The sequence below is a fragment of the Pleurodeles waltl genome, chromosome 3_1, assembly GCF_031143425.1.
Source record: "Pleurodeles waltl isolate 20211129_DDA chromosome 3_1, aPleWal1.hap1.20221129, whole genome shotgun sequence".
Lineage (NCBI taxonomy): Eukaryota > Metazoa > Chordata > Amphibia > Caudata > Salamandridae > Pleurodeles > Pleurodeles waltl.
In genome coordinates this window covers 1,703,906,750-1,703,919,198 of record NC_090440.1, presented here as the reverse complement: position 1 = coordinate 1,703,919,198, position 12,449 = coordinate 1,703,906,750, and the positions used below count along the sequence as shown (strand labels likewise).

Genomic DNA, 12,449 nt, shown 5'->3' with positions numbered 1-12,449 from the left:
CTGATGCCACGAACAGATGTACACTGGGTAAGTGACATTTTCAGTTCGATGGCATCTGTCGCTGTAGATACGCATGTTCTGCATAGACTAGTAAGCAGTTATTTCCCCAAAAGCGGTGGATCAGCCTGTAGGAGTGGAAGTAGTCTGAAATAATGTCCTTAATACGGCTTGACCTACTGTGGCTTGTTGTGCGGATAACACGTCTACACAGTAGTGCTTGGTGAATGTGTGAGGCGTAGACCATGTGGCTGCCTTACATATTTCTTGCTTTGGGATGTTTCCTAGAAAGGCCATGGTAGCACCTTTCTTTCTGGTTGAGTGTGCCCTTGGTGTAATGGGCAGCTGTCGTTTAGCTTTAAGGTAGCAGATTTGGATGCATTTAACTATCCATCTGGCTATACCTTGTTTTGAAATTGGGTTTCCTGCGTGAGGTTTTTGAAAGGCAATAAAGAGTTGTTTAGTCTTTCTGATGTTTTTTGTTCTGTCAATGTAATACATCAATGCTCTTTTGACATCTAATGTATGTAGTGCCCTTTCAGCTACGGTATCTGGCTGTGGAAAGAACACTGGAAGTTCCACTGTTTGATTTAGATGGAACGGTGAAATAACCTTTGGCAAAAATTTAGGATTGGTCCTTAGGACGACTTTATTTTTGTGTAGTTGTATAAAAGGTTCCTGTATTGTAAACGCCTGAATCTCGCTTACTCTTCTTAGGGAAGTAATGGCGATGAGAAATGCCACCTTCCAGGTTAGGAACTGTATTTCGCAGGAGTGCATGGGTTCAAAAGGTGGACCCATAAGTCTAGTTAGGACAACATTTAGGTTCCATGAAGGAACAGGTAGTGTTCTTGGTGGTATAATTCTCCTAAGGCCCTCCATGAATGCTTTAATGACTGGTATCTTATATAGGGAAGTTGAATAGGTAGTCTGCAGGTATGCAGATATTGCTGCAAGGTGAATCTTAATGGAAGAGAAAGCTAGGTTAGATTTTTGTAAGTGAAGCAAGTAACCCACTACATGTTCTGGAGTTGTGTGTAATGGTTGTATTTGATTAATATGGCAGTAGCAAACAAACCTCTTCCATTTACTTGCATAGCAGTGCCTGGTGGATGGCCTTCTGGCTTGTTTTATGACTTCCATACATTCTTGGGTAAGTTGTAAGTGCCCGAATTCTAGGATTTCAGGAGCCAGATTGCTAGATTCAGCGATGCTGGATCTGGGTGTCTGATCTTTTGGTTGTGCTGTGTCAACAGATCTGGCCTGTTGGGCAATTTGATGCAGGGTACCACTGATAGGTCTAGCAGCGTTGTGTACCAGGGTTGCCTTGCCCAAGTTGGTGCTATCAATATGAGTTTGAGTTTGCTTTGACTGAGTTTGTTTACCAGGTAAGGAAGGAGAGGGAGAGGAGGAAAAGCGTAAGCAAATATCCCTGACCAGTTCATCCATAGGGCATTGCCTTGGGATTGTTTGTGTGGGTATCTGGATGCGAAGTTTTGGCATTTTGCGTTCTCCCTTGTCGCAAACAAGTCTATCTGAGGTGTTCCCCAGAGTTTGAAATAAGTGTTCAGAATTTGGGGGTGAATTTCCCATTCGTGGACCTGTTGGTGATCTCGAGAGAGATTGTCTGCGAGTTGATTTTGGATCCCTGGTATAAACTGTGCAATTAGGCGAATTTGGTTGTGAATTGCCCAATGCCAAATTTTCTGTGCTAGCAGGCTTAACTGCGTGGAGTGCGTCCCTCCCTGCTTGTTTAGATAATACATTGTTGTCATGTTGTCTGTTTTGACGAGAATGTATTTGTGAACTATTATTGGTTGGAAAGCTTTTAGTGCTTGAAAAACTGCTAGAAGTTCTAGGTGATTGATATGCAGTTTTGTTTGATGTACGTTCCATTGTCCTTGTATGCTGTGTTGATCGAGGTGTGCTCCCCACCCTGTCATGGAAGCATCTGTTGTTATTACGTATTGTGGCACTGGGTCTTGGAAAGGCCGCCCCTTGTTTAAATTTATGTTGTTCCACCACAGAAGCGAGAGGTAAGTTTGGCGGTCTATTAACACCAGATCTAGAAGCTGACCCTGTGCTTGAGACCACTGTGATGCTAGGCATTGTTGTAAGGGCCTCATGTGCAGTCTTGCGTTTGGGACAATGGCTATGCATGATGACATCATGCCTAGGAGTTGCAATACCATCTTTGCCTGTATCTTTTGTGTTGGATACATGCGTTGTATGATGGTGTTGAAATTTAGAATTCTTTGTGGACTTGGAGTGGCTACTCCCTTTGATGTGTCTATTATGGCTCCTAGGTATTGTTGTACCTTGCGCGGCAGAATGTTGGATTTTGTAAAGTTGACGGTGAACCCGAGTTTGAAGAGGGTTTGTATGATCTGATTTGTGTGATTTGAGCACTGTATGAACGAATGGGCCTTGATTAGCCAGTCGTCCAAATATGGGAACACATGTATTTGCTGCCTTCTTATGTGTGCAGCGACTACCGCTAGACATTTGGTAAAGACTCTTGGTGCTGTTGTTAATCCGAAAGGCAGTACCTTGAATTGGTAATGTATTCCTTTGAATACAAACCTTAGGTATTTCCTGTGCGATGGGTGTATTGGTATATGGAAAGAAGCATCCTTGAGGTCTAAAGTTGCCATGTAGTCGTGTAGTTTTAGCAATGGCAACACTTCTTGTAGTGTGACCATGTGGAAGTGGTCTGATTTGATGAAAGTGTTCACTACTCTGAGGTCTAGGATTGGTCTCAGCGTTTTGTCCTTCTTTGGTATCAGAAAGTACAGTGAGTAAACTCCTGTGTTTATTTGTGTGTTTGGCCCTAACTCGATTGCATTCTTTTGCAATAGTGCCTGCACTTCTATCTCCAGGAGATTGGAATGGTGTGTTGTTAAATTTTGTGCTTTTGGTGGTATGTTTGGAGGGAATTGTAGAAATTCTATGCAATAACCATGTTGGATAATTGCTAGAACCCAAGTGTCTGTAGTGATCTCCTCCCATGCTTTGTAATAATGACCTATTCTTCCCCCCACTGGTGTTGTGTGGAGGGGGTGAGTGACATGTGAGTCATTGTTTAGTAGTAGGGGTTTTGGGGCTTTGAAATCTCCCTCTATTTCTAGGGAATTGCCCTCCTCTATATTGTCCCCGAAAACCTCCTCTATACTGTCCCTGGTAAGTGGACGGTGTTGCTTGTGAGGTGCTGGCTTGTGTGCTTTGACCCCGAAACCCCCCTCGAAAGGGCGTTTTACGGAATGTGCTGTAATTCCCTCTGCTCTGCGGGGAGTAGAGTGCGCCCATGGCTTTGGCAGTGTCCGTATCTTTTTTGAGTTTCTCAATCGCTGTGTCCACTTCTGGACCGAACAGTTCTTTTTCATTAAAAGGCATATTGAGAACTGCTTGTTGAATCTCTGGTTTAAATCCAGACGTTCGGAGCCATGCATGCCTTCTGATAGTTACAGATGTATTAATTGTCCGTGCAGCTGTATCTGCAGCGTCCATGGAGGAACGTATCTGGTTGTTGGAGATGGTCTGTCCCTCCTCAACCACTTGTTTTGCCCTATTTTGGAAGTCCTTGGGCAGATGTTCAATGAGATGTTGCATCTCGTCCCAGTGGGCTCTGTCATAGCGCGCAAGTAGTGCCTGGGAGTTCGCGATGCGCCACTGCTTTGCAGCTTGTGCTGCGACTCTTTTACCAGCTGCATCGAACTTGCGGCTTTCTTTATCTGGGGGTGGTGCATCTCCAGATGTGTGAGAGTTGGCCCTTTTCCTAGCTGCTCCTACAACAACAGAGTCTGGTGGCAGCTGTGTAGTGATGAAAACCGGGTCCGTAGGAGGCGGCTTATACTTTTTTTCCACCCTTGGTGTGATTGCCCTACTTTTGACCGGCTCCTTAAATATGTCTTTTGCGTGCCGGAGCATACCAGGGAGCATAGGCAGGCTTTGGTAGGAGCTGTGGGTGGAGGAGAGTGTGTTGAACAAGAAATCATCCTCGACTTGTTCTGAGTGGAGGCTTACGTTGTGAAATTGTGCTGCTCTAGCCACCACCTGAGAGTACGCGGTGCTGTCTTCTGGTGGAGATGGCTTTGTAGGGTATGCCTCCGGGCTGTTATCTGACACTGGGGCGTCGTATAGGTCCCATGCGTCCTGATCTTGGTCACCCTGGCTCATGGTGGTGTGAGCTGGGGAGTGTGATGGAGTTTGTGCTGGTGATACGTTAATCACGGGCGGAGGAGAGGGTGGTGGTGTAACTCTTTTCACCACTTTTGGTTGTGCTGCTTGTTCCGTCTGGAACTCCAACCTTCTCTTTCTCCTAATGGGGGGAAGGGTGCTTATTTTTCCTGTCCCCTGCTGAATGAAGATACGCTTTTGCGTATGGTCCACATCAGTTGCTTGTAGCTCTTCCTCAAACCTATGCTTTTGCATTTGGGAGGTTAGCGAGTGCTCTTCTGTATAAGAGCCTGAAGCTGGGTCGCTTGCAGTTTGTTTCGGCATCGAAACTTTGTCTGCGTGTTTTTTCGGCTCTGAGGTGACTTTTTTCCTTTTCGGGGCCGAAACCTCTCGGCGTCGATCTGTTTCGGTGCCGCTGTCTCGGCGTCGAGCCGTGTCCACACCGGCATCTCGGTGTGGAGGCTTATCTCCAGCACTTTCTCGGTCCCGAGAAGGCTGCGTGCCGGTGTCTCGACCGGAGTCGGACGATCTCGGCACTGTTTGGGCCTTTTTCGGTGCCGACGGTCGGTCACCGAATTTATGGGTCGAGCCATGGCCTGGTGGCAGTGGCGTCCCCTGGGCCTTGTAAATGTTTCTTTGTGTAGTTTTCGACGTCTTACTCACGGTTTGTGTGTCGTCGAATCCTTCGGAGTCTGAGTCTTGGATCGAGAAGGTACCTTCTTCTTCCTGTTCCTCGAACTCCCGTTGGGCTGTTGGTGCGGACGCCATTTGAAGTCTTCTGGCTCGACGGTCTCGGAGTGTTTTTCGGGACCGGAACGCACGACAGGCCTCGCAGGTGTCTTCGCTGTGCTCAGGTGACAGGCACAGGTTGCAGACCAAGTGTTGGTCTGTGTAGGGGTATTTATTGTGGCATTTGGGGCAGAAACGGAACGGGGTCCGTTCCATCGGCGTTCTTCAGCACGCGGTCGGGCCGACCAGGCCCCGACGGAGGATCGAAAAAACTACCCCGAAGGGCACCGGAGCTCTTCGATCTTCGATGCGGTGTGGAATCTAAGTACGCCGATCCCGAACGCAACAATACCGACGAAAATCTTCCGAAATTAGCTAATTTTCCGTTCCGAAACTCGGAGCGACAGGAACACGTCCGAACCCGATGGCGGAAAAAAAACAATCGAAGATGGAGTCGACGCCCATGCGCAATGGAGACAAAAGGAGGAGTCACTCGGTCCCGTGACTCGAAAGACTTCTTCGAAGAAAAACAACTTGTAACACTCCGGCCCAACACCAGATGGCGAGCTATTGCAGAACATGCGTATCTACAGCGACAGATGCCATCGAACATAGGATTTCAGGTTGAAAAAATGTGTTATTATGGGAGTTTAGAAGGGAAATGCCACAACGTTGTAGCAGATGTTGTCATGTGGTAAGGAGGGGGCAATGTTATGGGGAAGTATGGGTATTGTGCTGAAGCAGCAGGTGTTATTACGGCAAAGCAGCTGGTAATATAAGAGAAGCCAAGGGTGATTTGACACACAGGGGACTCTATATGGGGGAAGCAGGTTTTTTGGGACAAAATTGTAGGGGACACGTGCAGAGAATATATATTTCAGGCTGCAGAACACTCAAGGGATTATGAAAAATGCATGGCTGTTACTATGGGCAAGTGGAAGATGTTAAAGTATTACGAGGCTGAACATGCAACTGTTGTGAAAGAAAACACTTGCTATGAAGGCATGGTGTTACTGTGGAGGGAAAATGAGAACGCAGACTGAGCACTATTATGGTGGAGAATAAGGAGTTTTATAGGGAAAAGCAGAAGGTGTTATGGGTGAAAGAGATCAAATTTTATTAATAAATCAGTGGCATAGAAGTTAGCATACGGTGACAAATTAACCTGCATTTAAAAGCCTAACAGAGAAAATAACATGAGTTGTAAAATGTGCCTGTTTGAATTGTGGAGAATCATGTCGGCACCATTTATATTATGCACCATGTTTCAACATGAGAGTTTTGCATTTTAGTAAATGAAGTATTAAAATGAGCTAACGTTAAGAATGTTTCATTAAATGTAGATTAATAATTGTACTATTAAATAGATATGAATTAAATGCATTTATATTGAATTAATGAATTTTGTTAATGCAAGTTATATATGTGCAGAAAAATAAATGCACATTTAAAATAATTCTAACATGTTATAAATAATGTTTGCAATTAAACATGCTCTGCACATATGAATTGTACGATGCGCAATAGGTTTATTAATACTTGTAATTGTATTTAGACTTTTTAGCCTGAGAAGAAATTCATTTTGCAGCAGTAATGGAAAATCACTTGTTTATACTGTCCGCTCTGACCTGAATTCTTTCATAGTTTGTGAGTGTGAATGTTGAATGTCCTATTGTATTGAAGACAAGAAAAATGTTTTGAGAATAACATGGTTGCTTTATTTGTTCTAGCTGTTGAACCGGACAGGAAATTTGTAGTTCTCATGTGAAATGTATTGGTTTAGTTTATTATGTGCAGTGAGGAAGGATCTCAAGTAACAACTAACTAGAGAATGTAATATTTAGTCAGAAACGTGTGAAGCCATTAAACTAACCACGCACTTTGGCTGGGAAGATTCAGAAAAGTTGCAAATTTGTTGGCACCACCACTAGCTTGGATGCTGAAACTGACGCCCAGAGTGTGCCCAACTGAAGGACCAATCAAATGGATTTTGTCTACTTTAATTAGTGAGAAACGTTGAATTTTAGATCAGTTCTTTAGTCAGCCTGTCTTGGGTGAGTCTTCAATCTATTTTATCCCCTGCCTCTATGCTGTTCAGAACTCTGTCTGAGTCTGCTGTCACACTCCGCTTCCTGATGAGTTTCCCCATCATAGTCTTAATTGCCCTATTCTATTATGTAGTTCAGTGCTAATAAGGCCAACTAATTCTGAACTGCTGATTCTGTCCTGTGTGCAGCTCGTGTTCTGCACTGCCCTGATGCTGCTATCAACTGACGCCAGAAGATAAACTGTTCCTGTCTGCTGTTTCATGAGGAAAGGTATAACTAAATGTAGTTTCTTGTTTCCCTTTTAGCTTAATCACTTACACAGGTGTATTTTAGTTACCCTAGTTAGATGATCTTTCCAAATTATTTTTGTCTTTTATTTCTGCTTTTGCCCGCATGTGTTAGCCCATTCCCACACATGAAAGTCCAAATTTGTGTAAGTGACATATATGGCCCAGCTCTGAAATTGGTTATGAAGACTGTATTTTGATGATTTACAGATGTCACCATCATCTGCATTGAATAATAATAATGTGCATATAGAGTTATTGCTTATTTATATAATTGTTCTGGAGTGTAACAGTATTGATGTTTAGTATGTTACATTTCTTCAGATATTTTGATCGGCCTATGGTTTTCATGTATGTTTATAATTTAGTTTTGTGCACCATATATTTGACATTGATTTGGGGATTGTAGTAAAGTGCTGAAACTTTATTCGGTTTGGAGTTTGATTAGTCTTAAATTGTCAATGGTGTCTAGAATTGTTTTACGATATAATGTCATTGATTTGTGATTGAATGACTGACTACTACACTCTTCGCCAAATCCAAAGATTCAGTTGATCTCAATAGGTGAGATTGGTGATGGTGTCCAGTCTGAGCGCTGGTGGTTTGTGAACCGGAGAGAAATTTTTCCCAAGCCCCAACGCTCCCGCATAGGTGAAGTCTTAAATTTTAGGGGGTAAATGTTTGAACGAGCAGAGGCAAAGGAAAGTTTTGATATGGGGGATGCAGAAGTTGGCATTACTGGGAAAAGTGGAAGGTAATATGAAATGCAGAATAGGCAAACAGATCAAAGCAGACTATGAAACTGCAGGGAAAAGCAGACTGTTACTTTAGGTCAAAACGTACCGCTATCCTCTCCTTATTATCACTACTGACTAGCAATGCCCTTTGTTTGTATCATGGTTTTGCAACAAATTACATTACAGCAAAATGATGCATTAAACACAAATATTCAGCTACATAGACCGATGTGGTACATCTTTCTCAGGACACGGGCGTTGCAGGAACCAATTCCAATTGGCTGCAAGAGCAGTGCCGTCCTCTGGCATTCTTGAACGTGTTCAACACAGGTCTTTGTGTAGTGTGCTCACTTTTTAGAAGGTCTATTGCAACTTTAAGAGTAATACAACCAATGAGGCTGCTTGGAATGCAGGCATTCCACCGAAGCCCTCAAAATAGACAACTGAACGAGCGGGGGAAAGTAAATCGAGCTGCCACAGCACGTTCATTCTCTAATAGTATTATTTACCTAGAAGATCATCAAAACTGCCCGTTAGTTATCTCTTAACATCCTGATGTGTATTTGCCTTATGCTTGGGCGCATAAGCCAGCGAGGGCCGAAAGCAACCGGAAGTGGAAAGTTGGGACTAGAATGCTTCCACTGTGATCAGTGGTCACTGCGATGAAGTTAATTCCCAGGCTCCTCTGGCGGTCTGCTCCCTGCTTAGGTGGCGCTGTTCTGGGCCGTCTAACTCTGCTGTCGGGCTGCCCTCTCCTCCTGCTCACTTTCTGGTTTGCTGTTCTGTTTCTCAGCTGGTGAGGTTTTTAATCCGGCTGCAGCACTACACTTCCGGGAAGAGGAGCGGCCAATGAGCCGCGAGGTGAGAGGGAGACATGATCCGATACTTGGTGGGACAGCATTAATGTCGTGGGATGTGTCAGTGTTGTGGGGGATAAACAAAATGTGTTGCGTGTGTACAGTGAGATGTTTGGGGCTAGGAGGATCAGTGGGTCAGGTTTACTGTGTGAAGGTTCCTAGCACGCACAACGGGGGTTGGAGGTTTGTTTCTGTTAGTTTTTTTACAACTAGGTTTGATTATTATAGCCTGTACCATTTCTGCTAATCAATAACAACCTGTTAACCTTCCACCCACTATTGTGGGTCGGCAGAGAAGAGCCGCTGTGCTGCCTGCATCAATCAGCTGGTAGTAGTGCTCGGCCACAGACCGACCCAGAGTAAGTAAATACAATTAGAACCTGAGATGCTCCTGCGTTATCTCCAGCTGCTGGCAATCAAGTAAACTAAATAGTGGGACTAAGGGCGATAATATGGCAAACAAAGCACTGTGTTGAGACAGGCTGTAAATAGTAGGTGAAGCACAGACACCGTTGCATGCACTAACTTAACCACAACAGAAAAATTCTGCAACCACGCACCATCTAAGGCGGTCAATACGCCAACCACCGAATCAAAGGCTTGGTAAACTGCGTATGATGACTGCACTACTTACCTGAGCCTCTGGAGGGCCCCCTTCGTCCCGGATAAGAAGCAGATAACTCTGTCCATCCACTACTATCTCCTTCTTGAATCTGCCTCCTATCACACAAAGCAGAGGGTGGTCAGAGAAAAGAAACCGCAAAGAGGAAAACATACGAAATCTCTATGAACACACAGCACACTGCTTCGCTGGAGGAATGTGTGTATAGGACGGGGGGTCAAACTGCCCCTCTAAACCATCTCCACATAGAGCACAATGCAGTCCCTCTCCAACCCCACTTCCTGCAGACTGGTACCATGCGAGTATGGTGTACATCCTCTGAATCTCCTCGGGACTAAACTACGCTTTACATGCCAGGTTTCTGCATACATGACGATTGGATGCAGGTAGATCAAACTCTTATTATCGAGCACAAAGCCTACATTTATACATTATGAAGCATTTGAAGGTTGACCCGAGCTCCATAGGTTTGTTTTGGGATACTGACTTTTATTGATTTGAGGTCCAGGACTGCCCTGTCATCAAATGATGACGTGTAAAGTCTAGCAATGGACAGCCCCAATACTGACAGCACTGTGGTAAATCATGCAGGATACTTTCATTAAATTACATAGAATGTCACAGTGGTATGAATCAATGCGATGTGGGCACGGCCAGTCGTGTAGCCAGTGCTTCATGGCCCTAATGAGAGCAATGAAAATAGTTTAATAGGAAAAAGAAATCTATAATAGGGCGCAGTGGGCCCCTCAGACCCTAATAATCCCCGTGCCCCTGGATATTACCGTACATTACGTATTCCCGTGGTGGGAAAATCAGTGGACAACGGCACTCATTTCGACACTGATGATCAGAGCAGCACCCTGCATACAAGGTTGCTGTGGCTCTGCATCACAGGACATGACATGGGTCACCTTGCATGAAAGCAAAGGCCTGCAAGCCGAGCAACTGGCCCTACGTCAGGAATGCATGAGTCAAGACTGACTGAATGCAAGCGCAGTGTAGACTAAAAGGATGCTGAGATAAGCAGCCCAATCCTATTGCTGCATTTTCGCTACAGTCAGATTTGGAGACAGTTTTGCATGTAATACTGCACGGATTCAACCCTTGCTCAAGATTGGATAGAGTGCGTGCCATCTTGAACTGCCTTGATCTTATTTGTTGTTTTCCTCCTCTTCTGTGTTTGACCGACCTACAAGGGCTATTTAGTTTCACTGTGGGTAGATATGTCATTGTACTGCTCTGGGTGCAGCATTGCATCTATGAAAACAGAACCACGTTTATACACCAGTTTGCTGCTTTTCACTGCCGCCTAGTGGTCACTAGAAAAGCTGCACTGGAAAGGTGGAGGATGCAACATTGAGCTTGACAGACACTGAAGACTACTGATATTTTTGTAATGGTAGGGGAGACCGATTGACATTGCCAATACTTAAGGACTAGGTTCCCACCATCATTCAGAGACAGATTATCACATTTTCTAAGCAAAAGCCAATATCACCCTCAAAGTGAGTAATTGGGAGAAATACAATTGCAAGCTTATTATTTCACAGCAGTGAACGACTTGGAAACGGTCTCAGGTCCATGTACTCTAGAATGGGACAAACCTGCAAAGGGACTGGACTAAAAAACAACATTAGACAATTTACCAGTGACAAAAATTTACACCCAGGAGAGATCATGGACACTACCTGAGGGGAAGATACACCTAAGGTGGGGGACTCAGGCTACAGAGTCAGGAGACAAGCTCAGACAGTGCTGTCAGAAGAGGTGCTTGCGCCATACTGACCGAGTCAAGCCCACCCAGTACCAGTAGGGGTGCAAGCATATACACACCGCTAGTGGGAGTAAACTCTGGGCACACCGCCAGAGAGGTATGCTTAGGTCACACCACCAGTGCGCGTTAAGTTCATGTCAGAGTGGGGGTGTAGGAGGCGGGGGTGACTAAGGTCACAACCCCCAGCGGGGCAGGAGGAGGGGCTAAGGGGAATAAGCTAGGGTGACGCTGCTATACGGGTAAGGTAAGGACACACTGTCATGGGGGTAAGCTCAGGGTATATCGCCGAGGGTGTAAAGTAAGGGAAGGTGATATCACCAGGGGGTTAAGTGCAAGTTGCAGCACTGACAATGCTTCAGTCATGCTGCAAGGGCAGAAAGCTCCCGCTGCGGCGTCTAGGAGGAAAGCTCTAGTTGGGCCTCCAGGGGTGAAGCTCCAGTAGTACCATGAGGAGTAAGATGAAGTCACACTGCTGGGGGTTAAGTCAGAGTCTCCTTACCAAGGGACGAATACTTGTCGCAGCACCCTGTTGGTAAGCACAGGTCGCAGCACCATGGGAGTAAGTTCAAATTGCTCCGCCGGGGGTTAAGGCACAGATGCAGCCTATAGTGTGATCTAAGGTTGTGGTACTTACGGCACCAGTACGGGTCACACGGCCAATAGCGCAGGACGCAGGGGCACAAGCACGGTGTGGTCACACAAATGGGGTGACTAAGTTGAAATGCCAATTGGGATTTTCCTATGGGGTAAAAAGCGTGGCACAAATACACCCATATGAAGCAAACATTTCCAAAACTGCATGCAAACTGGATTGTAACAAGCTCACAATCAAAGCAAGCTGGGAACATATACTAACTCTAGTTCTTTCTTGAATAGAAGATCTGCCAGAACTACAGTGCAACAAGACACTACATTCTCCTGGGGACAATGATGAGAAGGTCTGCTTTTCTGTTGCAAAGTTTTGACTTCGTTCGTTATTACTGTAAACCTGCCCCTAGCGATAAGCTCGCTGCCTTCCCCCAGTCCCCTTCCCACCCATGACCGGTACAGGTTCCTCCAGCGAAGCACAGCTCTTGACAAGTTAACATAGAACATTGTGTGTGCGGACAGCCCCGGGATGACAAACATATCCCTCTTGGACAGTAACAAACTGCTTCAAACATCAGACGTACAGGGGATGCCATGTCAGGAGATGGGTGAATTCATGGAAACAGCAGATCTG

At 45.2% G+C, this 12,449-nt stretch overlaps 1 protein-coding gene across 4 annotated transcripts in view; it reads right to left on the bottom strand.

Moving 5' to 3' along the window:
- The window catches only part of AGAP1 (ArfGAP with GTPase domain, ankyrin repeat and PH domain 1), a 942,320-nt gene that overhangs the window by 539,557 nt on the left and 390,314 nt on the right, over positions 1-12,449 (bottom strand). For all 4 annotated transcript variants that reach the window (XM_069225552.1, XM_069225553.1, XM_069225550.1 and 1 more), the window contains exon 4: positions 9,466-9,551. In XM_069225552.1, coding sequence (XP_069081653.1) covers positions 9,466-9,551 — 86 coding nt within the window. The remainder of the gene's footprint in view (positions 1-9,465; positions 9,552-12,449) is intronic.